The sequence below is a fragment of the Sus scrofa genome, chromosome 11 (genome assembly GCF_054392235.1).
Source record: "Sus scrofa isolate SSC_HxYL_T2T_F1_AM1 chromosome 11, Sscrofa_HxYL_maternal_Yorkshire_Landrace_v2.0, whole genome shotgun sequence".
Taxonomy (NCBI): domain Eukaryota; kingdom Metazoa; phylum Chordata; class Mammalia; order Artiodactyla; family Suidae; genus Sus; species Sus scrofa.
This window is the reverse complement of record NC_139393.1, coordinates 84,671,275-84,695,723: the sequence shown is the minus strand read 5'-3', so window position 1 is coordinate 84,695,723 and position 24,449 is coordinate 84,671,275. Positions and strand designations below refer to the sequence as shown.

Below are 24,449 nucleotides of genomic sequence, written 5' to 3'. Positions count from 1 at the left end.
CAGCTATAGGCCTGTGCCACAGCCACAGCGGATCTGAGCCACATCTGTGGCCAACACCACAGCTTTCAGCAACGCCAGATCTTTACCCAGAGTGAGGCCGGGGATTGAACCTGCATCCTCACAAACACCATATTGGATTTTTAATCTGCTGAGCCACAACAGGAACTCCGTATCTTACCTTATTACACCAGTAGAAACACTAGGAACATGGGGAAAAACCTAAATTCTTATCAGATTCCATACTATTTAAGGAAACAAAAAAGTCAAGATGCTTGCTGGGTAGCAAAAAAAAAAAAAACAAATAATAAGAAAAATGAAGGATCATCTAAGTTACATGTGCTGTTTTCCTAAAGGCAATTTTCCAATTTTGAAGTTTTTTTAATTTTCCAAATTTAAAAATGTTTTCCAACTTAAATCTCTTCCCAAAGTTTAACAACAAATGCAAACTTACAATATTGCTTCCAAAGTAAAACATCTTTCACCATCAGAACAACTCGCGGGAGGCTAAGCACTTAATTTTCTCCAGCTAATTACGAGGTGTGTGCATTAAAATAACTGATAGCCACGATGTTCAGTTCCTCTTCCCTTTAAGACGTCTCAGGATCGTTTACAACATATACCAAAAACAGACAGTCTGCCACAAACACAAATCAGTCTAAACTGACCCTGGAAAAAAGCACCTTGACACTTAGATGGAACAGAAACTAGTCTAGAATTCAAGCCATCAATTTTAAGTTTCAGGCTTATAATTTCAGAAGCTTTCTTATCAGTCTCTCGTCTTCCAAGATTTTGTGAAAATGAAGCGTGCAGAGCTAGAAGGATTCCAAAAGAGCAAAGCCCTTCCCTCCGCACTCCCTTTCCACGTCTTTTTCTTTAAAAATACTGGGAACCACCACATTGTTCCATATGTGAAGCCGTCTTTCTGTTATCAGGCCTGTGCCTTCACGCCACGGAGGAGGGAAGTCTGGATGCCCAAGTTGGCTCCATACCATACACAGCTCCTTTTTCAGAGTGACTCAACAACGAATGAGGTTTTTTTGATGTGTTTTTTCTTTATGATAACCTATTAGGCAATTAAAAGTTTCAAGTGACTGAGCTTGAAAGAATGTTAACTAAACTTGCCTCTGTTTTAAGTTTACCAGAAAAGGTATTCTTTAAAAACAGCACAAAACAACTCATCATCGGTTTATTTAAAAGGAAACATATGCTATCGACTACGACTTTAAGGTCACCATCAATCACGAGTATTTGTTGAAAGCCTACCATGTACCTGCTGTTCTAGATGCATGGGATACATCAGTGAACGAACTCGCTTCTACCACACCTTTAAAGAAGCTATTTTAAAAAAGAGTTGCTATAAAAAATTTCCATAGCAACCTTTAGAAAACCAACGATGAAGTGTTTCAGGTTTGTTTGTTTGTTTTACACACTCAACTTTCTTTAAAACAATACTTTCTTAAAAAGTCTTAAACTGAAGTTGTCAAATTATAATCAATGTGCAAACTGAGTTTCAAATTTACTATAATGACAAATAAACAAAACGTAATAGTTTGGAAGTTCCTGCTGTGGCTGGGTGGATTAAGAATCAATCGGACCGCAGTGGCTTGGGTCACCGTGGAGGCAAGGGTTTTGATCCCTGGCCTGGGTTAAAGGATCTGGCTTGCCACAGCTGCTGTGTAGGTCGAAGCTGCACTCTGGATTCAAGCCCTGACCCAGGAACTTCCATATGCCACACATGCAGTCAAGAAAAAGCAAAACCTGCTACATGCATTCATTATCACAGCCCAATAGGGGAGTTCAACGATAAAATGACAAGGCCCAGAGTTCCCATCATGGCTCAGCGGAAATGAATCCGACTAGGAACCATGCGGTTGCCGGTTAGATCCCTAGCCTTGTTCAGTGGGTTAAGAATCCTGCATTGCCATAGCTGTGGTGTAGGTCAAAGACATGGCTCAGATTCTGCTTTGCTGTGGCTGTGGTGCAGGCCAGCGGCTACAGCTCCAATACTCTGATTCCCTAACCTGAGAACCTCCGTATGCTGCAGGTGTGGCCCTAAAAAGCAAAAAAAAAAAAAAAAAAAAAAAAAGACAAAGCCCATCCAGCGGAAGACCTTTCTGAAACAACGTCTCTCCCACTCGGAAACAGCCACATCTCCACGCCACCCACGGTCACCTCTAAACACTTTCCATTACCTGCACATGACTTCCTCCGAGACACCAAGCTCCACCAACTCGGTGTTTACAATCATTCATAAAAACTTTAATTTCCATCAAATTTCAACCAATAGACAAGCTTTCCATCCAACCTCCCTCATAGACTTCTAGATTCATTTCCAAGAAACTTAAGAGGCTGTCCTTCTAGAGTGGAAACGCTTCTCAAAGGTACTTTCATCTGCTGCTATCTAGGAGCTTTGGTATAATTCTTCTCAGCTACCAGATGAGGAAACAAAGGCTGAGAATGTTAACGTCACAGGTAGAAAAGGCAAGATCTAATCCCCCAACAGACGACAAGCGCATTAACCTCTAAGTCACAGAAAAAAAGGAAAGAAAAAAAAAAAAAAAAAAAGGAAGCTAAGTTAGCTAGGTTTATGATCTAAAGCACCACCCCAGGAGTAAGAAAAATCACATATGCGATTTGAATCCTAGCCTGGGAACCTCCATATGCCGCGGATGCGGCCCTAGAAAGACAAAAAGAAACAAAAATTCACACTTGGTAAAATAAGATGAAAAACATTTTTCAAAGACCTGTCACTGAGCGGCTGTGTTCAGCGGTGACGAAACAATAGAAAACACAGAACCGACACCCGCCCAATCCTTAGGTTAGCAAGTCCCTCACCTGAACATCAACTGCCAGAATAAAAACCACCTAATTTCTGGTCCAAGGAAGAAAAGGAGTGAGACCAGGAGCACTAGGGGGCCCATTTCATTTCTCCGGGCTCCGCCTGGTCACCCGCTCGGGGTTCCGAGGGCGGACCCAGGCCTAGATGCCGGCGCCCGAGAATCCCTGAGGCAGGCACCAAGCAGGCAGAAAGGAGGCTCTCGAAAATGTGCTGTCACCTGCACCGCGAGCTACTGGAACCAATTTTCCCCACTGCAGCGGCAAGATGTGGGGCTCCTCGTCGCCCTGAGACGGCGTTCACACCAGGGGGGACCCGCGAGAGGGACCCCGGGCGCCGCCCGCCTCGCGCCTTCGCGCCCCCCGCCCCGCCCCGGCCCGCTCACCTCCAGGCGCAGAGACGCCCCGCAGCCTCGCAGGAACTCGCGAATGTTGCTCAGGCACTCGCCCTCGCTCCGGGGCTCCGGGTAGACCTGCAACACAGAGCACAGCGCTGAGCGCCGCGGGGAGGCCGCGGACGCGCCCCGAGGCGACCCCGACGCGGCCCCGGGGGACGTGCCGGCCCCGCGGGCCACCAGGGAGGGCGGCCCCGGCGGCCCGGAGCGCCCCTGGCCGCCCCCGGCGCCCGCCCGCTCGGCCGCCGCCTCTCCTCACCCTTTTTCCTTCCTCCGGGCTGCACCAATCTCAGGCCCCTTCCCTCTCCCGGAAGTGGAGCGGCGCCGGAAATGACGTCCTCACGCCGCGCCCCGGCCCGGCTCGCACGCGACCCCTTCCGGTTCTCCGCCTCGCGGGCGCGGCCTGCTGCTGCCCGCACCTGGCGCTCGCCCTCGGACGCCGCACACCTGGCCCGGCCCACGCGCGGACCCCTCCTCCCCGCACCTCGCCCGCGCCGCCCAGAGGGGCCTGGAAAGCTCGGCCTCGGCCTCTTAAGCTCCCACGAAGGCGGCTGGCGAGAACCTGGAGTTTCTTCGGTTCTTCGCCGCCTCCGTCTCGGAGAGGGTGGAGCTAGAACTCTAGTACAGTGATTTCAAGTAATTAGCAACGTAAATTGTGCGTGTTGGGATTACAGTGCAGTGTTTTCTTTCCCCGAACAGACTATGTGCTTCATGAGTGATTAACCCAAATAGCCAGTTACTCGTCAGCGAGTAGTCAGCTGGGGAGAAACTGGCGAATGCAGCCTCCCTCAACGGCGCGAAGAGCAGGGAGGGTTCCTGCAGACTGTCTGGTGCTTGGTCTTAGGCTGGCGGACCGAGCCTGTAAGGATCACCCGCCACATCTGCAAAAGCTGTCGACCAGCCTCCCCAGGCAAGAAGCTAAGGAAACCAGAAACAGTCCCAGCTGCACAGAACAATCAAGGGAGCAGCCGGAGCCATCAGAGTAAAGTATCATCCGGAACTCAAGCTTTTGAGGACGTTCAGGCCATCTTTCTCCTGTCCTCGAGAGGGAAATTACATTCCATCGGGCCTCTCAGGAAGCCCCTGATTTCATTTCAAAGTATTCAGGTTTTCTAAAATTACAGAACAAAACCAGCGTGGTGAGCAGTGCAAAGGGAGGAAATGAGACTTTTTTCCCCTTAGAGTTTAAAAATGATTAGAAGTGCCAACATATTTCCCTCCAAATACTGAACAGATTTGTTTTTTCCCCCCAGTGGAACTTACAAGTGGAACGCCAAAACCAAAGCTGCCTTCTGGTCTGTTTTACGCCTCTCCCTCATCCTGCTTCTGCATGCAAATACAGTTAACCCTCATTATTCACAGATTCTGTATTTACAAATTCACCTCCTGGATATAATTTCTTTGTGACCCCAAAATCAGTGTCTGCAGCACTTCCTCCATCATTTATAGACGTGTGGAGTAGGAGAACAATCTGAATTGCCTTCTGCATACGTTCCCAGCTGAATCTGAACAAAACTGCGCTGTGCCTTCTTGTTGCAGCTCAGTGTAAGCAACTGTCTTTGTCTCTATCTACTGGTATCACACTCTTCACATTTTTTTTTTTTTTTGCTTTTTCTTGGTAATTTCAGTTTTAAATGGCCCCTAAACGTAGTGCTGAAGCACTGCCTAGTGTTTCCAAGCGCAAGAAGGCTGTAATGTGCCTTACAGAGAAAACACGTGTTGGATAAGCTTCCTTCCGGCCTGAGTTACAGTGCTGTTGGCCATGAATTCGATGTTAACGAGTCAACAATACGGTGCATCCAGAAAAAGGAAGAGGAGAGCCACAGATCGGTTCGTGAGGCTGCTCCGGAAAGCGCTAAAGTAGCACGTGATGCAGCTACGGAACAGATGGAAAAGCAGTTAAATTTGTGGATTCACGAGATGACAACCAATGAAAAGAGCGTAGCAAACAGCGTTGTTGTGAGGCTGAAAGCCGAAGAAAGGTATGGTCATGTCACCCAGGGTCAAGAAAACGTTAAACCCTTCTCAGCTAGTGCAGGCTGGCTTGCACGATTCAAAGGGACACCACGTGAAAAATGCTAAACTTGCAGGCAGGGTAGGCTCTACGGATCAGGAGGCTGCAGAAGATTTTAAGAAATACCTGCAAAGCATTATACATGAAAAGGGTTATATGAAACAGTAGGTTTTCAACGCTGATGAAACTGACTTGTTTTTTAAGAACGTTGGCAAACGAACCTAGGTGACGCAAATGGCCTCCAAAGCTCCTGGCTCTAACTCTTTTAAAGACCATGTAACCTTGCTATCATGTGCAAACGCCAAGGGTGACTTTAAGTGCAAACCCCTCATGGTACACAGAGCAAAGCCCACGAGCACTTAGAGGGGAAAACTTGAACTGTGTGCCGGTGCACTGGAGATGGAACAAAAAAGCATGGGCGGCATCGGAAATATTCTGGGGTTGGTTCCACAGCTGCTTCATCCCAGAAGCTGAACGATATCTCCACGGCGAAAACCTTGCCTTCAGGCTTTTATTAATTTTGGACAGTGCTCCAGGCCACTGCTCTGAAGAACGTGAAAATGCCCACCCAGCACAGACATTCTTGTCCTGCCCCACACGCAGCATCCCTCATCCAGCCCCTCCATCAGCTGTCACAACAGCCTTCAAGGCTCACAACACCAGGGAGCTTTCCAGCAAGGCCTTCGAGGCTCGGAGCGCTACCAAGGAGACCTCCTGGACCACTGGAAGTCCATCGCCATACGCAGTGTTATCGATTACATCAGCACAGCCGGGGCAGTGTCAAGCAGGCTGCTACCAATAACTGTCGGGGAGACGTTTGGCCAGACTGTGTAAACATGTTTGAAGGTGTCACAGAAAATGTAAAGAACAGTGTGAGAAACATAACGTATGTTGCACAACAGATAAGTGGAGAAGGTTTCAACGACAGGCAGGAGGGCAGCGTGGAGGAAACTTTGGCAGAAGTGGCAGTGGAACCCACCAACAGGGACCTGGACGAGACGGCGAAACAATCAATGGAGTCAGCAATGACAAGGACAGTGGTGAAAGTCAGCCTGAGACTCCAAGAATCATCCCCCTCACAGCAGCCAAAATATCAGAATGGAATTCTGCGTGGGAAAAAATTTTCAGTGACGTGGAAAAGTGCGACCCTACGCCTGACTGCAGCCTCACATTTAAGCGCCTCACCTCCACCACGTTCATCCCTTACTCGGAAAGGCGTAAAGATTTGAGGCAAAAAGCCGAGTGGATGAGGCTGAAGCAATTCCTCCAGCCAGTCTGGGAGGGAAAGCTGCTGACACCGTCGACAAGCTGTGAAAGCCAAACTTGGGGGGTAGAAGTGCCAGACCCCAGAGGCCGCCACACTGACATCTTACTCTTCTGCCCGAGGAGCGTCACCGCGCTCCCTTGGCTTTGACGGAGCGGCCAAGGTCAGGAGATCCGACCGCACCATGCACCGCCCCATCACCAGGAAGGTGGTTTCCGTGAACTTTTAAACATTTAACCTTTGCACAATGCTTTTTTCAGGGCTTGCTTTGTTGCATTACACTGTACAGTACATGGGGTGTGTGTGTGTGTGTACTGTGTCTAGGACAGGATAGAAGAGGAAATTAGAACCATCTCGCTATGGCGGACAATGTTACCTAAAGCTGTAATCGAGACAGTGTTTTGTTATAGAGAAATACTGCATGCAGTTGTAAATATACATATATGTTAAATAAGCCGTCTTTGAATAGAAATGCACTTACAGTAAGATTGTGTTTTGATGGGTTGGCCAAATGTTGTGAGCAGACTCTCAAAGCAGGTTCACCCTGTACTTCTCCAGAAGTAGCGGTTCATTTGCTGCTAATTCAGTGGCCGTGGTGACTTTGTAAAATGAACCCCACCCATGGTGAGAGCACCCCCACATTTAAAACGGTGACCCGCGTGGATCCCATCATTTCTCTTCCGAAGTAAAACAACTAGTGTGAGTCCAGAAATGATGGAAATATGTATCCGTTTCTGATGAACATTATTAAATATAAAATATAAGTTTTTATTTAGAAATATGCATGTTGTGGTTTTTTGGTCTTTTCCAGGGCCACACCCGGGGCATCAGGAGGTTCCAGGCTAGGGGTTGAATCGGAGCCGCCGGCCTACACCACAGCCACAGCAAAGTGGGATCCGAGCCGTGTCTGCGACCTACACCACAGCTCCCGGCAACGCCGGATCCTTAACCCACTAAGCGAGGCCAGGGGTCGAACCCACAACCTCATGGTTCCTAGTCGGGTTCGGTAACCACTGAGCCACAACAGGAACTCCTAGAAATGTGTCTTAATGAGATGTACCGGGTTTTTTTCATTAGCTCATTTGCCCGTGGATGACTGTCTCATTGCTGGAAGGAGATATGGTCCAGCACCAATTCTATTCCCATCTTGAAGTTTTTTATGCGAACACTGAGAAACCCTCTTAAAATAAGCACATGGAAATAGAAGGAGTTTTGTTGGGATGTAACTTGATTCTTTGAAGCCTTCTGAATTACACTGCCAAAGTCCAGATATAATCTGTCATAAATAAAAATGTAAAATCAGCAGCTAACAGCTTGATTAGGGTCTCCTTTGATTTCTGTGAAAGCCAAGAAGTAGATCCCTGAGTGCAACACGAAGTCACCAGAGTCGCCCCCTCCCAGCACCTCCACCCTTGGAGGCACTGTGGGGAGGCCTCCCGCCTTGCTGCGCGCACCTGCGGAGAAGTGGGAGGAGGTCCCTGTGAAAGGGGAGGCGGGCCCCTGAGCCCGTGATGCTTTCCTTGGTCACAGCACCTTCTCCGGCTAGTCAGTTTTAGCTGCGCGCAGATGCAGACTTAGGATCTGGAAATGGAAATGGATTCCCTGGAAACTACCCTGAACTCTCTACCTAAAGTCACATACCTGTTTGGAGAATGGTAAGAGTCAAAGTATAGCCAGAATAGTATCCTAAACCTGTAACGCACACACACCAACAAGCCACTTGCCTCTCTCCATCTATACCCATGTCCTCAATTAAAGGCCTTGGTCCCAGGACTGTGGGGAGGATGAAATGCATAATAAATGAAGTCGACAATATTGGACCTAGATCCCCGGTCATGTGATGAGCAGATCATGTGATGAGCACCATGCCTGCAAAGCAGAGTGAGGCACAGCCCTGCCCTGGGTGAGGAAGAGCTGCCCCGCCGCGTGGCAAGTACACCCACAGAGAAGTGCACTCAGGACCTGGAGGCACAGACAGAGCAGGGCCAGGGGCTTCACCAGCCCACTGGGAAGCGGAGTTGGGGCCAGAAGGGTGAAGAGGCAGATGGAACTGCATTTTCAAAGGTGTGACATCGGAAAAGCCCGTCCTTTTTGCAGGGATGGAGACCAGTCAGGGCAGCGGAGGTCACAGGTGAAACAGCAAAGGAAGAAACACTGGAGAGACGATGCTACCCAGGGAAAGGTTTGAAAGCCCCCCTCGTGTGACGCTAAAGCTGTGTGAACGCTACGCGAGCGCATGAGGCAGTGCCAAGCACCATTAGTCGTCAGGGAAATGCAGATTAAAAGCACAGATAACCCTGCCCAACCCCGACTAAAGAGGCGAGGATGGAAGCTCTGGGGCCACTGGCGGGGCTGCGGGAGTAGAGTGTGCTGTGCTGGGAAAACTGGCAGTTTCTTGCCAAGATAAACATACCTGAGCCCCAGCCATTCCTCGTCTAGGTATTTACCCAAGAGAGACGAGCACATAGGTCCACAAAAGCCACGCACGAGGAGGCGCACAGCAGCTTGATTTACAGCCACCAGAAGCTTCACAGCCTGACAGCGAGTTTCCCACCCGACGCTCCAGGTGTGTTCAGAGAGGAGCCCTGGCCCTGGGACCAGCTGCCCACTCGCTTTCCAGAATCCCTCTCCCCAACTTTCCGCACCATCGAACTCCAGGCTCTCCTGCCAACAACTTTGCTCAGGCAGACAGTCCCACACTGCTGTGATTTTCTTTGAAACTCGGCCTTTATACCGTGTAGGTGATAAAGGGGTGTGTCCGATGTTCTGAGAACTTGCTACAAACAGAGTCACAAAGCAGAGTCACTTCAGAGACCCCCGCTGCTGTCCAGCTTCCTCCTCCTCAGCTCCTGTCCGTCACCCACGCCACGCCGGGAACAGCCAGCTCCACCCTCGGTCCAAATAAAGTGCCTGCTCAAGCAGCTGCTTCTCTCTGACTCGGAAAGCGTGTAGAGCCTCAGCTTCCGGAACTGCGTAAGGAAGAACAGGCCCATGGAGCAGAAGGCAGGCCATTCATGGAGCAGAAGGCAGGCTTTCCACCGCAAGGAAGACGGAGAGCAGAGAGTGGCCGCCTCTGACCTCTGGGAAACACCCAACGGCCTGGGATCCGGGTTCCCGCAGCGGCTGGGGGTGCGCCCTCGAGCTCGGCATCCCCCATCTGATGGATTTGGGAACGCTGTTTCTCAAACGCACACATGCATCGGGACCACCTGGAGGAACAGATATTAGGGCTGCCACGGACGTTAACCAGCAGGCCGGGGCCTTGGTCTCTGACAAGGTCCCAGAAAATACTGAGGTACCGGGATGCAGAGAACCAGCAGGGTCAGCAACCTGGACTGTGAGCCAGGAAACATCGTTTTTCCCCTTTGGGAAAAATTCTCAGCACAGCAGGAAAGGTCTCCCAGGTGTGTGCCATCAAATTAGCCTCATCACCCGGCGACAGCATCACCTTCTCTGGAGCTCCTGCTGTGGCTCAGCAATAACAAACCCGACTAGGATCCATGAGGACTTGGGTTCAATCCCTGGCCCTGCTCATGGGTTAAGGATCCCCTGTTGTCCTAAGCTGTGATGTAGGTTGCAGATGTGGCTTGGATCCCACGTTGCTGTGGCTGTGGTGTTGGCCGGCAGGCAGCTGTAGCTCCGATTGGACCCCTAGCCTGGGAACCTCCATATGCCGTGGGTGCAACCCTAAAAAAAAAAAAGAAAGAAGAATCACCTCTGAACACCTGTGCTTCTGCCTCTGCCCCCACCTGTAGCTGGGCCTCTGCACAGACCTCAGCTCCCCATGAGACGCACACTCCTGGGTGCAGGCCCCCAGACAGCACAGGGGACTGAAAGATTTATCCACTTAGGCCTCTGACTCACTGAGCACAGAGGGGCGTGCAAACCCAGTGTGGACAGGGTCAGGGGGAGTTTACAGATGAGGAAACAGGCTGGAGAAATGGCCCTACCCCAGAGCCCGGTGCCTGGGTTCCGCTCCGTCCTGCTCTCCGCACCGGGACGCCGGCCTCCGAGGCTGTGTCCCCCAGGCTTCCCCGCTCTCTGCCTGCCGGTGGGATTCAGCCAGTCAGAGGCCCTCGCAGGAACCAGGCTGGCAGCCGCCCCACGGGGCAGCAAACACGGCCTCGGAGATAAGCTGACCGCCTGCTCCCGCCCCAACTGCGCTCGCTATCGTCGCATCGGTAGCTTGGAATCCACCACAGTGGAAACGATTACACCACGGAAACTGCCAGACACCAAATTCAGGGCTTCATTCTAACTCGGGTGCAGCTGCCTCCCAATCAGGGGCCACGCTCCTCGGGAGCCTCCGCCCGCGCTGCAGCCAGAGGCTCGGGGGCTGACACCGGCCAACGGAGCCGGAACCTGGGATCACGAGCAGTTCGCTGCAAGAAATCGGCCACGCTCCTCGGGAGCCTCCGCCCGCGCTGCAGCCAGAGGCTCGGGGGCTGACACCGGCCAACGGAGCCGGAACCTGGGATCACGAGCAGTTCGCTGCAAGAAATCGAAGCCTTCCACAAAGTGCATTTGTCTTTTGCTTTCCTTTTCAACGTGTCCCAGAGCCCAGCTCCCGAACGGACGCCGTAGTCACCCGAGGAAAGAGAAAGATGCCTTTTCCGTTAGTACAGGGCTGGCCGAGTCTAGAGGGCAGTCAGAAACGTGAGCGCGCCAAGTTCAGCCGCCCCAGACGTGCAGGACGGCACGGCTTACATGAGCTCGTGTGTCCCCCAAGGCTCCGTTCCCACAGATGCCAGAAGCACAGGTAAAATCCTTCAGAGGTGGTGGCCACCGTCCCCACGTCGCACCAATGCCAAAAATGGATTTTTTTAAATGTGAGCACAGACATTCCCCAGGTAGCCCAGGCTGAATTTCTCCCCGGCAGTTGTGTGTTGCTCCCTCCGTAGTGCCCGATCAGGTCAGGCAGGTGTGTATTAATTGTCAAGTGACAGCAGTCTGGAAAACGGCACAGGCCCGTGCGGCTGTGCTGGCCCCCGGGCAGCAGAGGCGCGAGGGCTGGGCCTTGTTAGAGGCTTGATCCTTCCCAAGCAGAGGCTGCTCCTTGAAGGATCTTGATACAGGAAGACAGAAGAGCACTCGTTCAGAAGACAACTCAACGGGGTCTTGTGGCCAGAGCGTTTTCTAAACTGAAGTTTCACCTGTTCCTACGGAACGGCCACCTTTTTTCCTCTCATTCTCAGCCTTCGGCCCAATGGGAACACGAGCTTTGTAACTGAGCCACTGCTTACTCCCTGAGCACAATTTCCACCCTGTTCCTGGTCCTTCGGCTCCCACTTCCTCTCGTGCAGAACACAGTTCAGAGTGGCTGGCAAGGCCTTGTCCATTTGGCCCTCGGAGGAGAAGGCTGTGGTCTCCGTGGGAAGGTGCCGGGTGCCCTGTAGCGTCAGTGGGGGCGGGGGGAGCCCAGCCCCAGCAGCACGTGCAGCCTGCTCTCTGCATGGGACCCTGGTGGCGGCAGATGTCACAGGGCGGCTCTTTGCCTCACGGACACTCAGCCTCCTACCTTTGACCAGAGCTCCGCAGGTTAGGATGTCAAGTCCCATGCCCGCAGCCACGGCGGGAACTGCACGGTTTAAACCCATGTCCCCAGATGTCTGGGAGGGGCTTGCCTCCCTGGCCGGCCCATCCACCTTGCCATTCCCGCCCCACCTCTGCCCACACACAGCGAAAGCTCCGGCAGCACCCTCCCCACTAAAGAATCCATCTGTTTTTTGTTTGTTTGTTTGTTTTTGCTTTCTAGGGCTGCACCTGCAGCATACGCAAGTTCCCAGCCTAGTGATGGAATCAGAACTACAGCCACTGGCCTACACCACAGCCACAGCAACATGGGAACCTTAACCCACTGAGCGAGTCCAGGGATCAAACCTGCATCCTCATGGATCCTAGTCGGGTTCGTTAACGGTTGAGCCACGAAGGGAACTCCCTGCCATTCATTTTAAACAGCCCAAGAAGCTGCATTTAAGGCAAGTTAAAGCCTCAGGACCAGAAGACTGGACACTGACCACCTTCTTCACCTACGCAGGAGCAAGTGGGAGGCTTGTCGGCATGTGGGGAGGGCTGGCTGATTTTGGAGAGTCTGGGAAGCAAAAGGGAGCCTTCGTAAGACAAAGAAGCCTGAAGGAGGAGAGAGAACACAGCGAGGACACCTGCTGGTCTGCTGGGTGCACCTCCAAAAATAGGTGAGGAGTCCCCCCTCCCCCCGCAGAGGGCGGAGCCGGGGAAAGAGGGCGGAGCCGGGGACGGAGGTGACCACGCCTTAAAAGACGGTACAAGCCTCTTATGTGAGAGAAGCCAGATGAGACTTCATATTAAGCGAGAGTGATAAAAAGATCGACAGCTCCTGAAACTCTTCAGTATCTGCAGAGCATGCGCTGAAACAGACAGGGCTGTAACTGAATGAGATGCGCAGCCGTGTGCAGCGGGGGAAGTGCGGTTTCAAAAATCGCTTAGAAACATAGACCTTCATCAGTTAAAGATAAGGCTACCAAAGAGATAAACAAACGCAAATTTAAAAGGAGATGAGCTGCCAGTGCCCACTCAGGAGGCCCCTGCAAATTTCTAACTTGCCCGTCACATCACGCCTCTGCTCAGAACCCTCGAGAGCTCCCCATTTCACCAGAGTAAAAGCCAGCGTCCTGGGAGAGAACGAAGAGACGAGACACAGCCTGGAAGAGAGTGCTGCATTTGCAAAGTACACATCCAGTCAAGCATTTGCACCCAAAACATACAAAGAACTCCTAAAACTCAACGGTAAGAAAACAGACAACCCAATTTAGAAATGGGCAAAAGACCTGAACGGACTCCCCACCACATAAGATGCACAGACGGCGGGCACCTAAGTCTGTGAGAAGATGCTCCACGTCATGTGGCATCAGGGGCATAAATGCAAATTACCACAGTGAGACATCTCTGCACCCCCGTCAGAATGACACCCACCCAACAGCGATGGTGCAGGTGCCAGCGAGGACCGGGGCCGGCAGGAACCCCCCCCACACCGCCCAGGAATGCCAACCTGCCCAGGCGCTGGAGGTCACCTCCCCGCAGAGCTACACGTCCTCTCCCCGGAGGAACCGCAGTCTAGCTTCCTGGTAAATCCGATTTACCCAAACGCGCTGAAAACGGATGTCCCCGCAAAACCTGAGTACAAACGTTCGTGGCAACTTTGTTCGCAATTGCCAGGCGCGGGAACGAATCACGATGTGTTTCAGCACGTGATGGGTAAAGGGACTGTGGTCCGTCCAGACAGTGGAAGATCATTTGGCAGGAAGAACAGATGAGCCATCAGGCCACAGCCAGACGTGGAGGAGGCTTAACTGCAGAGGGGGGCCAGCCTGAAACAGCCACACACCGCGGGGTTCCATGGGACACCCTGGGAAAGGTAAACTGGCCACAGCAAAAGGCTCAGTGGCTGCTGGGGACCAGGGGGAGGGCGGGGGGGGGTGGGGGGGGCAGTGCAGGAAACTGTCCTGCGTGGCTGTGATGCTTGCTGGACACAGGTTGCGTCCAAAACCACAGGCTGCACGACACAGAGCGAAGCCAACATACGCGAAGGAACTGACTTAAGAAAGTATCAGTATTGCTGCATCAAGAGGAACGCGCGGCGCCAACCAGAGGAGAAGGCGGAGGGTGTCAGGAAAGTCTCCATACTTTCTGCTCAATTTTCCTGGAAACCTGAACCTGCAGATAAAGGCCACTGACTGCCTAAGTCGAAGTCCTCGTGGTGGCCGAGCACGGTCTGCTCCCTCGCGCCCACCGACCTCATCGGCCGGCCGCTGCTCTTCCCGGCCCCCAGGGGCCTGTGCTCACCCCAGAATTCGCCGGGGAGGTGCCTCCCTCAGGGCCTTCGCCCCGGCTGTTCCATCCACCTGGAACCCCTTCTCCCAGATGTCACATCAGGCCTTTGCTCACACCCAGCAAGCTTTTGTTCAGAGGTTGCTTCTCGGCCTTGCCTACCCGACCCGCCAGATGTGAAACTGCAGCCCCCCGTGATTGCTGGCACCCCACGCCTCCCCCGGTTTTCTCGTAGCACCGGCCACTGTCTGCAGACAGCGTAACCTGCTGTGTACGTGTCCAGGACGCCTCCCGGCTCTGGGGATACTCGGAGTCACATCTCAGCACCTGGCCTGGATTCAGCCCTGCGCCGAGTGAGCGCGTGGATACATAGAGGGCCTGTCCGGGACCCTGACCAGGTGCCGGGATCCCCGGGTTCTAGCACCTCTCGTGAAGGGGGTGACTCAGACGGCACCTAGACCCAAATGGGAACGGAACTGCTCTAGCACGAGAACTGAGTGTCTCAGACAGGAACTGTGCCGAAAAGACCTGGAAACATCACCGTGGACAAAATCACACAGAGAAATAAGAGACGCTCTTGGGTTTCACCGCAAAGCCCTGAAGCTCTTCCTGTCACGACCACCGGGTACATCCTGCTACCTCGGCCCCGCCCGGCTGCCACCAGCTCTCCGAGGGCCCCGCTCAGCATCCAGGGCTCCATTTGCCAGAGCCAGCACTCTGGTTTCAACGTCCGTCTCTCTGTCACTAAGGAACATCCTGCCCCCAAGACCTGCCCAGGTGAGAGGGGTCCCAAGTGTCACACGGGCCACAACAAGGTGATGAAAACCTCGTGTGGTTCCGACGATCAGAGCGGAGCCACGGGGGACAGGGGGCAAAGGAAGGCAGAGAGGAGGGCCCTGCCGGGGCTGCCGCCCTCCCGCCTGCCATCCCCGTGGCCCTGGCGACGTGCTCCTTCCTGCACCTGCTCCCTCTCCTTCTCGGGCTGAGCAGATGCCGCTGCGTCCACAGCTCGCGGAGTCTGTCTCCTGTCTTCTCCACCGACTTCTGAGTCCAACCAGTGAGCTTTCTTTCAGTTATTCTATTTTTCAGACCTATAACTTCCAGATGTTTCTTCTTTATAAGTCCTATTTCTTTGCCGAAAGAACGTCCTATTTCCTACTTTTTCCATTTGTTTCAAGAGAATTTCTAGTTGCCTTTCGGAGCCTTTTTACGATGGTGGCTTGAAACCCCTTGCCTGCTGGTTCCAGCGTCATCGGCTGGAAGGAGGCCACCCGTGAAGCTCACCTCAGCCATGACATCTGGAAAGGCAACATCCTGTGACCAGACTGGGTGGGGGTGGGGAGCTTGCCAGGAGTTGTCTCTGTTTTCTCCCATATCCAGCGTCGAAGTGAAGTCTTAACTGGCTACCGAACTCGAACGCATAAACCGGAATGAAATCAAGACACAAGTCCTCGGGGTTGACGGAAGGCCAGCGAGGGCCACAGACTCCTGCTGACCTTCAGAGGAAAACGGTCCCCAGCTGAAGGACCACAGACCCCCTGCCCCTGGAAAGCAGCACGAGAAGGACCCACAGCTTAGTGGGCTCTTCCGTTTCCACGCTGAGAGCCTTTTCACCCGGGCCCCAGACACCTGCAGACCCCACAACCCTGCAGCGTGGTTGAATTCCCTCTCCCCACAAAAGGCTTAGGGTTTTTTGTTTGGCTTTTTATAGGTAGCATCGCTTTATTTTTTTACGTTTCTACATTTTTAATTGACGTATAGTTGATTTACAATGTTGGGCTTAAAAGCCTTAGGCTTATTATTTTTTTTTTTTTTTTTTGCTTTTTAGGGCCGAACTCACAGCATATGGAAGTTCCCAGGCTACGTCTGCGACCTACAGCACAGCTCCCGGCAGTGCCAGATCCTTAACCCACTGAGCGAGGCCAGGGATCGAACCCACAACCTCACGGTTCCTAGATGGATTTGTTAACCACTGAGCCACGACAGGCACTCCAGAAAGCCTTAGTTTTAGAGCAAACTCTCACCTACGAGTGTCTCTGCATCCTTGAGTACGTCGTCTTAATTAGCTCGAGTTCCTCCCGACCGTAATTGGAATATTTCACGGATTTCTCCTAAGCGCCTCCATTTAAACAATGCATTCACCAAATCTCGTCCAAACGGCCTAAGCGTGGCCCTTACTAAAGCTTGTGATCCTCTTGTATTTCATGCAGGAATTGTCTAGATGTACAGAAACAAGTGAGGAATCCCATTTTTCAGATCACTTCCAAGTGCCCCTTCCAATCCAGGGCAGGATTTCTTTCCAAGCTTCTCCACCCCTGCAAGCCCGTGGGGTCTGCTCAGTCCTGAACTCAGAGGCCTGAACTCAGTTAGGGAATTTCTCAAGCAGGGGTGGGGACACATCCAGGTAGGCAAGCAGCCTGTGCCCACCTGCGGAAAGACCCCCAGGCGATCACACCTCCTGTCTTCTGAAGGGCCTGGCGCGCAGTCTGACCGGGTCCAGGGTTACAGACTGATAGCCCACGTGCTGGGCTGATGAGCTCAGGGTTCTCAAGTGGGCCCTGGACCAGCAGCACCAGCACAACTGCACGCTTGTGAGAAGTGCACCTTCTCAACCCCCACCAGCCCTACAAAATTGGAAACTCTGGGGTGAAGCCTCCAGGAGATTCGGGCACACTCAGGGGTAAGAACCACACAGCCACCTGAGCCAAAGGCACACAACAACAGGAAGCCCATCATCACGTAAAAACAGCTTGAAATGCGTGTACCCCTAATGATGAAGTCAATAATTTCACTACCATTTTTACATGAAATTGTAAAAATGTTCATTCAGAAACTAAGGTTGGGCAGCTATGCCACTTCCAGCTATAAGACAAGGAAAACCATCCCAACCCAGGAATGTTCAGGCCATAAGCTCCTCAATGGGGGGTTGGGGGGGGGGACACACAGACAGACACTTCTTCCGTCAACGTCCCCACCCCCCCAATCACACTCTTCCCACCAACCTCTCGAAGAAGAAGGATTCGGGGAGAAAGTAACTGGCGGCCTTCCAGGCCCCGCACGTGGTCAGCCTGAACGGGCGGGTTCCATTGCTCTGAACGGCAAAGAGAACGCACCACGCCAGACCCCGCGTGCATTCCCGGTGGCTACTCGGGAACGCTGTTCCCAGTAAACACGACCTGACTTAGTTTTGTCTCCCCTCATGGACCATGATGCACAACTCATTGTGAGCATTTTCTTTTTTTTCTTTTTTCTTTTTTTGGCTTTTTTGTCTTTTCTAGGGCCGCACCCGCAGCATATGGAGGTTCCCAGGCTAGGGGTCAAATCGGAGCTACAGCTGCCGGCCTACACCAGAGCCACAGCAACGCGGGATCCGAGCCGCGTCTGCGACCGACACCACAGCTCAGAGCAACGCCAGATCCTCAACCCACAGAGGGAGGCCAGGGATCGAACCTGCGTCCTCACGGTTCCTCATCGGATTCGTTAACCACTGCGCCACGACGGGAACTCCTAATTGTGAGCATTTTCTAAATGAGAAAGAGAAAGCAAATCCCAGGAGAGACACATATATATTCTTAAAATTATAAAACAGTCTTCCACTTGAACCTGAACTTTATAAAAAATTAAACTCTGACATCCCTAAGAGGCCTCACCTCCCTGAAGCCACTGAAAGGAATAGTTTTCTGCAGTCTCTTTTATCAAGAAAAAAACAGCCGAAGATCAACTTCCTCTTAACAAATTTTTCAAGAGTTGATAAATATCATAATAGAAAAAAATCACAGAGTCCCTGCCGCGGCAAAGCAGTACCTATGAGGACGCAGGTTCCATCCCTGGCCTCGCTCTGTGGGTTAAGGATCTGGCGTTGCCGTGAGCTGTGGTGTAGGTTGCAGACGCGGCTCAGATCCTGCGTTGCTGTGGCTGTGGTGTAGGCCGGCAGCTACAGCACCAATTTGCCCCCTAACCTGGCAACCTCCATATGCCATGGGTGCGGCCCTAAAAGGCAAAAAAAAAAAAAAAAAAAAAATGCTATAATTTCATACAGTCCAGCACCCAACGGTCTCTCTTTGGGTGCCCTGCCATCATCCACGCTCAGGAACCCTCTCAACTCGCAGCCTCCGTGTCCACTGCTGCCCCGTCTGTCCTGAACCCACCCTCGCCCCTCACCTGAGCAGAGACGCCCTGCTAGAGTCAGAATGACAAGGCTGGCCCCTTGGCCAGCCTGCCCAGAACCATCAGCAGAGTGGCCTCTTCCCTCCAAGCACATCGCCAAGGCTTGGGGACTTTCTGGCTTTTTTGTGTGTGTGTGTTTGCCTTTTCTAGGGCCGCTCCCATGGCATATGGAGGTTCCCAGGCTGGGGGTCGAATCGGAGCTGTAGCCGCCGGCCTACACCAGAGCCACAGCAACGCGGGATCCAAGCCGCATCTGTGACCTACACCACAGCTCACGGCAACACCAGATCCCTAACCCACTCAGCAAGGCCAGGGATCGAACCCGCAACCTTATGGTTCCCAGTCAGATTCGTTAACCACTGCGCCACGACAGGAACTCCAGGCTTTTTGAGGTGTGCTCTTTTGAGCTCTTGCAGCCTATCGGTCATCCTCTTCCAGTGACTTCCAGTCACTACGCCCTCTCCTGACGTAACTGCCACCTTCCCTAGCCCCCCAGGCCAGCCACCTTCGAGTCCCCGAGGCCCTCCTGAGTGCTTACCTGTAATTTCCCCACCAGAAACCTCATTTCCCTGGTGTGACTCCCAGAGGCACAGCCCAGCCCAGGGGGGTCCTCTCTGAGCTCCGAGTCAACGCCCTGGGCACTGAATCCACTCCCGGTCCCCTGGTGCCAAGCGCAGGCCCCAGGCCAGACTCCGTGTCACTCGGTGACTCCGCCACCCAGCCTGTTGTGCAGCCAGAAGCCAGAGTTCCTCCAGCAGCCTTTCCCACCTTGCGCCAGCAGCAGCCCAGCCACCTGCCTTCCCTCCGTGCTCCCAGCTCCATCCTCGCGTCTCTGGTTCCGCGTCCCTGCCAAGGCCGCCTCCAAGGAGCGGCGCTAAGGGCTCACAGCAACCGGAGCCCCTCTGCGCCCCCATCTGATCCGTTTCCCACACTGGAACGTCAGGGACACTGTTTTCAAAATGCGCAGCTAAGCCTATCATTCTTCCCTTTAAAACTCTGCAAAACCTTCAAAACTAAACGTGGCTCCAGACCCCTGCTGCTGCCCTCGCAGCTCCCCACTTCTTGCTCTAACTACACCCGGTCCTCCCCCCACCAGAGCCCCACCCAAGTCCCCTGAGGTGGCACCTGCCCACCTGCCATGTGTGAGGCGGGCTCCTTGGCCACACACTTTCAGACGCCTGTCTCAGGTGCACGGAGAGCGCGCACATCCGCTCGCAAAGCCACCAATCTGCACAGTGTCACTCAGGTTCTTCTCCTCACTGGATGGTCTGTGAGCGCCTTTCTGCTAATCACTAAGGGTCCTAGCACAGGTCTTGAACCTTAGCAGATACCCACTAAAGAGCTGATGGGAAAAAAATAAGCAGATAAATACAGGAGAATGAGCTCTCAGGCAGTGGATCCAGGTATACTTGCACGTCTGCATTCTACACCTGTTTCCTGAACAATTATGTCCCAAAGCAGCAGACAACGGGCAGGAAAACGAATGCAAGTGCCACTGCCCACAGGACCCAGGTGACTGCCGTCCTCTTATACACGCTGAGACACGAGAGTTACAGTGCACAATTTGAGAAGTTCTGACGTGTGTGCACTTGTGAAACCATCACCAGGGTGAAGAAAATGAACACACCCGCCACCCCAAGGACTCCTGGTGTCCCCAGAGTGTCTCCAGCAAGCACTGCTCTACTTTTGGTCACTCCGGTGGTGTTGCCTTTTGCAGGATTTTACGTAAGTATGAACCCTTTCCGTAGCTTCCTTTCTCAGCCTAATTTCCCCCCGTGCTACAGAGCATCCCCTTCTACTGCTGAGTGATGTTCCACGGAAACCGCACACCTTCTTTGTCCACGTGCCAGTTGGACACACGTGGGTTGCGTCCAGTTGGTTACTAACATTTGTGAACTTTTGCGCACAAGACTTCGTAGGGACATATTGTTCCCATTTTCGTGAGTAAACACCTAGAAATGGAAGTGCTCAATCATTTGGTTGATGTATGTTTAGGTTTTCAAGAAACTGACCGTTTTCTAAAGCAGGGATACCATCTTGCAGCCCCGCCAGTAGCGGACGGAGTTCCAGCTCCTCTGCTTCCTCGCCAACACTTGGTAGGATGGGTCTTTTAATAGGTTAGGCATCTCAGTAGTAGTATCTCACTGTGGTCTGAAGTCACGTGTCCCTAACGACTCACAATGTCAAGCATCTTTTCATGTGTTTGTCATCAGCATATTTTCTTTGGTGAAGCGTCTGCTCAAACCATTTGCCTATTTTTTTTTAATTGGATTGTCTCCTTATTCTCGAGTCTTGGGAGTTCCTTACACATTCTACTTGGTTGGTAGAATTCACCAGGAGGCCAGCTGCCCAAGAATTTTCTTTACGAGTATCTTTTAAACTACAGGTTTATATTCTGTAGTAGATAAGGAATTAAAAGTATCCGTTTCTTTTTGCATGAGATTTGGTCGTGTGCCTCTCATGGAAATTGCACTTTTCATCTAAGATACAGAATTTATCAGCATTAAAATGTTCATCTCTTTTTTTTAACTCATGGCCACAGCCATGGCATATGGAAGTTTCCGGGCCAGGGACTGAAGCCGAGCCACAGCTGTGGCAACGCCAGATCCTTTAACCCCCTGTGCCGGGCCAGGGGTCGAACCTGCACCTCAGCAGCGACCCGAGCCCCTGCAGAGACAAGCCAGATCCTTAATCTGCTGCACCACCAGGGAACTCCCAGAACATCCCATTATTATCCCTGAAGTGTCTGTAGAATCTACGGGGATGCCTCGTACTGATCACTTGGTCTTCCCTCCCGGGGAGCTTCGTTCCTGATCAGTGGAGGCTCATCCGTTTTATGGATTTTCTCAGAGAACCAGCTTTTGGTTTTGTTGGTGTTTCGGGTTTTGGGTTGTTTTGGTTTTTGTTGTTTTTGTTTTTTGGTTATTTTCTGTCCCTTTCACTGACTCCCATTCTGTTCTTTACCATTCTGTCTGTTCTCACGTGGGGTTTCACTTGCCCTTACTTTCTAGCTTCTTGGGGTGGATGCTCTCTTAGAGACGACAAGTCCTCAGTCACACGCAGGCTCAGTGCTCCCTGCCTCCCAGAAGACCGTACAACAATTTATTCGCAGGATGCTTAAGACTCGGCCAACAAAATGTAGCTACTGCTAGTTCTTTGAAGAAGCAGCCCTGGCTTCCTGACACGGCAGCAACTCACATTCGGTCTCAGTAAATGTGCCGTGTCAGAGGGCAGAGGAGTGAGAAGGAAACCTCCCCGTTTCTCGTGCGCTGATGGAGCCTGTGAGAACCTCAGTTCCAGCCTCTTGGCCCTTAAAAGTACGGCCGAAAAGCGTGGTACTTTCTGGAAGCTTAACCTCTGCCACAAGCCTGTGGGGAATTTAACCCCGTTCTATTTATGGAGCTTGTTTTCAAAAGGGACAAAAATATCTTAATGAGTAAGAGAACGATGACCAGAATATCTCGTATTTTCGTGAGAAGAAACCTCCTAGCAGCATCAATGTCTTACAAGCATCCCCGAACAAGGCCGCTTCTCCAGCACCACAGGACACCGCCCCCACGGTCCCTCCACGGACGAAGCCTGGAAGAAGGTTCCACGCGGCCCCGAGGCCGCTGCTCCCGAGGGAGAGCCAGCAGCAGGGGCCTCGGGCGCCAGGACGGTTCCGCTGAAACGCCCAAGTTTCTGCCAAAGGCCCTCTGACCTTCTTCCTCAGAGTGAGGGGCAGCATCGTAGTCTCTTGGCCTTCAGGAAGCAGGAGGCTTTTTCAGAAAAATCTGTATTTCTGACGAAAGATCTCAGAACAAATTTGCTACCTGCAGACGGAACTTAAAAGTCGCTTCTGAACTCAGACCATCTCATGCCCAGAGAGTCGGTGGGAAAGTGCCTTCCTGGCAGGAACGTAGCACGAGACACTCAGAAATGAGGGAGAAAGGCCATCACAGGCCAGGCGGTTACCAGCCATCCCGAGCTAGACCAGCCGAAGGGCTTCGGTTTGGCTGCTAAGCAAAGTCACACCGTCAGCACAGGACGTCCCTGCCAGAAACTGCGAGTTCAAAGCAAACCTGGCAATGAGGATTCCTGGGTCAGACTAAAACGATGAGACGCAGGCTGAAAGAGGCTTTAAGGGCCCCTCTTCTCTGGCTCCGAATGACATACACCTTCTTTAGAGAAAAGACAGAAATGTTTTGGGCCCCTTTTTAAAAAGCTGCTGAAAGTGTAATAAGTAAAGGTGAAATTGACGGAACACTGTAAATCGGCTGGCGTGGAAAAAATAAAAATTGTATTTCAAAAAGCACTGAAGTTGTGCGCAAACACCATTTCTCTTCTCCAGCCTTGAACCCGACCTCTGCAGAGCGAGGCTGCAGCACCTCGGCCTCGAAACCTCGGTGGCGCCGCAGCGAGCAGGCGCTGGCGGTGCACCTTGGGCCGGAGGCGGCTCTGCTGCCCTTGGCTGGGCTCTCTGCAGCAACGGGGGTAAGCGGGCTACAGGTGGCCCAGGAGGCCTCAGCGGGCACAGCTGGGCTCTCGGCCGTGTGGCCTCGCTCGGCGCCGGGACCTGGGCTTGTCCTTGGAGTGGAGCCCGCGTCTGAGAGGGTGGGGAAACGCACAAGGCCTCCTAAGGCCTGCGCTAGCAACTGGGGCCTGTCCCCTCTGCCTCATCGCACGGGCCAGGACAAGCGGAGGCCAGCTCAGAGTCAAGAAGGGAGGAAACAGGCTCCACCTCTCGACGGGAAGCGCGGCAGCGTCACTCCACAAGGGACACGGCTCGGGAAGCAGGGAGAATCGGGGCCACGTCCATCACCTCCCACAACCCTCCTCCGATGGGCTGCGTAGACGGGCCTGACGCCTACAGAGGCCCACCCCGCGGCCACGGCCCCCGAGCCCTCCCCCAGCACAGCCCAGAAACGCCTTTCACTTAGACTACAGTGTGAGTGACTCCCTAGGCCGTGCGCCGCCTGCACAGCCGGGCGCCGCTGCCCTGGTGACAACACCGGCCAACGATGAGTTTGGGTGCGATGGCGCCCTGAGAATTCCTTCCCCGGAGAAGTCGCACGTGCTTCGCACTGCACACCACACTGTTTCTCTCACGATGCGCCTGAAAAGGCGGCACAGAACATGTGTACGCGTGTACGCGTGGCTCCGAGTGTACGAAGTGTACACTGGCGTGCACAGAGTAGGAATGTGATAACATCAGATTTAATATTTTGAACAAATGGGTTGGACCTGCGTACACAGCCCCACCCTCTCTGCCCGCCTTTTCGAGGCCGGCAGACACAGCAGCACCCCACAAAAGCGAGGCTGAGAACTACCAATCCTGTTCGGAAAACTTTAAAAATTCTGAGCCAAGCTTCGAAATATAAAACCACCAGGAAATAAACGCCCCTGACCTAACGTGATGGAACTGAAGAAGGGGGGTCAGAAGTCAAGGCCCCCCTCTGCGACGCAGGCGGGCTGCCGGGCCCTCACTGTCCTGGCCCTCCCCCGGCGTGCAACTCTATACACCCGAAACCCGAGCCCCCAGCTCAGCCCTCTGGCCCCCGGGAGGCTGCAGCTGTGCGCTCAGCAGCTGCGCAGGAACCTGGCACGAACCGAGGGCCCGGGACGCCAAGTTCCCCGGTCCCCCTCCCCGCCCCAGACAATGGTGGGAAGGGCGAAGCTCCAGCCTCCTCAGGCGGCAGGACTCTGCCCAGCTGTGAGAATAAGGAAATGTCCCCGAATTCGCATGGCCTTTAGGTTCGAATCCCGGCCCGGTTCTGGGCGGAGCAGGCGTCGTTTTCGGGATTGATCCACGAAATCACGAGCACCTGCGAGGCCGTGCGCAGAACTGCTCGTTCACCCTCATGACGACCCTGCTGCCGCAGCAGGCCATTCCCCCCGACAGGAGCCCTTCATCTCGTTTTTAGGAGGAAGAAACAGACGCAGAGAAGTTAGGCCGGTTGCCCGAGGTCACACAGCAAGTGGGGGACTC

The 24,449-nt window shown here is 53.0% G+C and overlaps 1 protein-coding gene across 27 annotated transcripts in view; it reads right to left on the bottom strand.

Moving 5' to 3' along the window:
* Positions 1 to 24,449, bottom strand: part of ARHGEF7 (Rho guanine nucleotide exchange factor 7) — a 104,113-nt gene that overhangs the window by 73,621 nt on the left and 6,043 nt on the right. For 12 of the 27 annotated variants that reach the window (XR_014819972.1, XR_014819971.1, XR_014819975.1 and 9 more), the window contains exons 1-2: positions 3,490 to 3,521; positions 3,222 to 3,308 (exon numbers count right to left, since the gene is read on the bottom strand). The exons of 4 other annotated variants lie outside the window; for them this stretch is intronic. Coding sequence is in view for 4 of the 23 variants with exons in the window: in XM_021065922.2 (XP_020921581.1) it covers positions 3,222 to 3,308 (87 nt within the window). In the remaining 19 variants the exon portion in view is untranslated. Of the gene's footprint in view, positions 1 to 3,221; positions 3,309 to 3,489; positions 3,522 to 24,449 lie in introns of those variants that run through there. 11 more of the 27 variants (XR_014819967.1, XR_014819968.1, XM_084982317.1 and 8 more) reach the window with 1 other exon arrangement.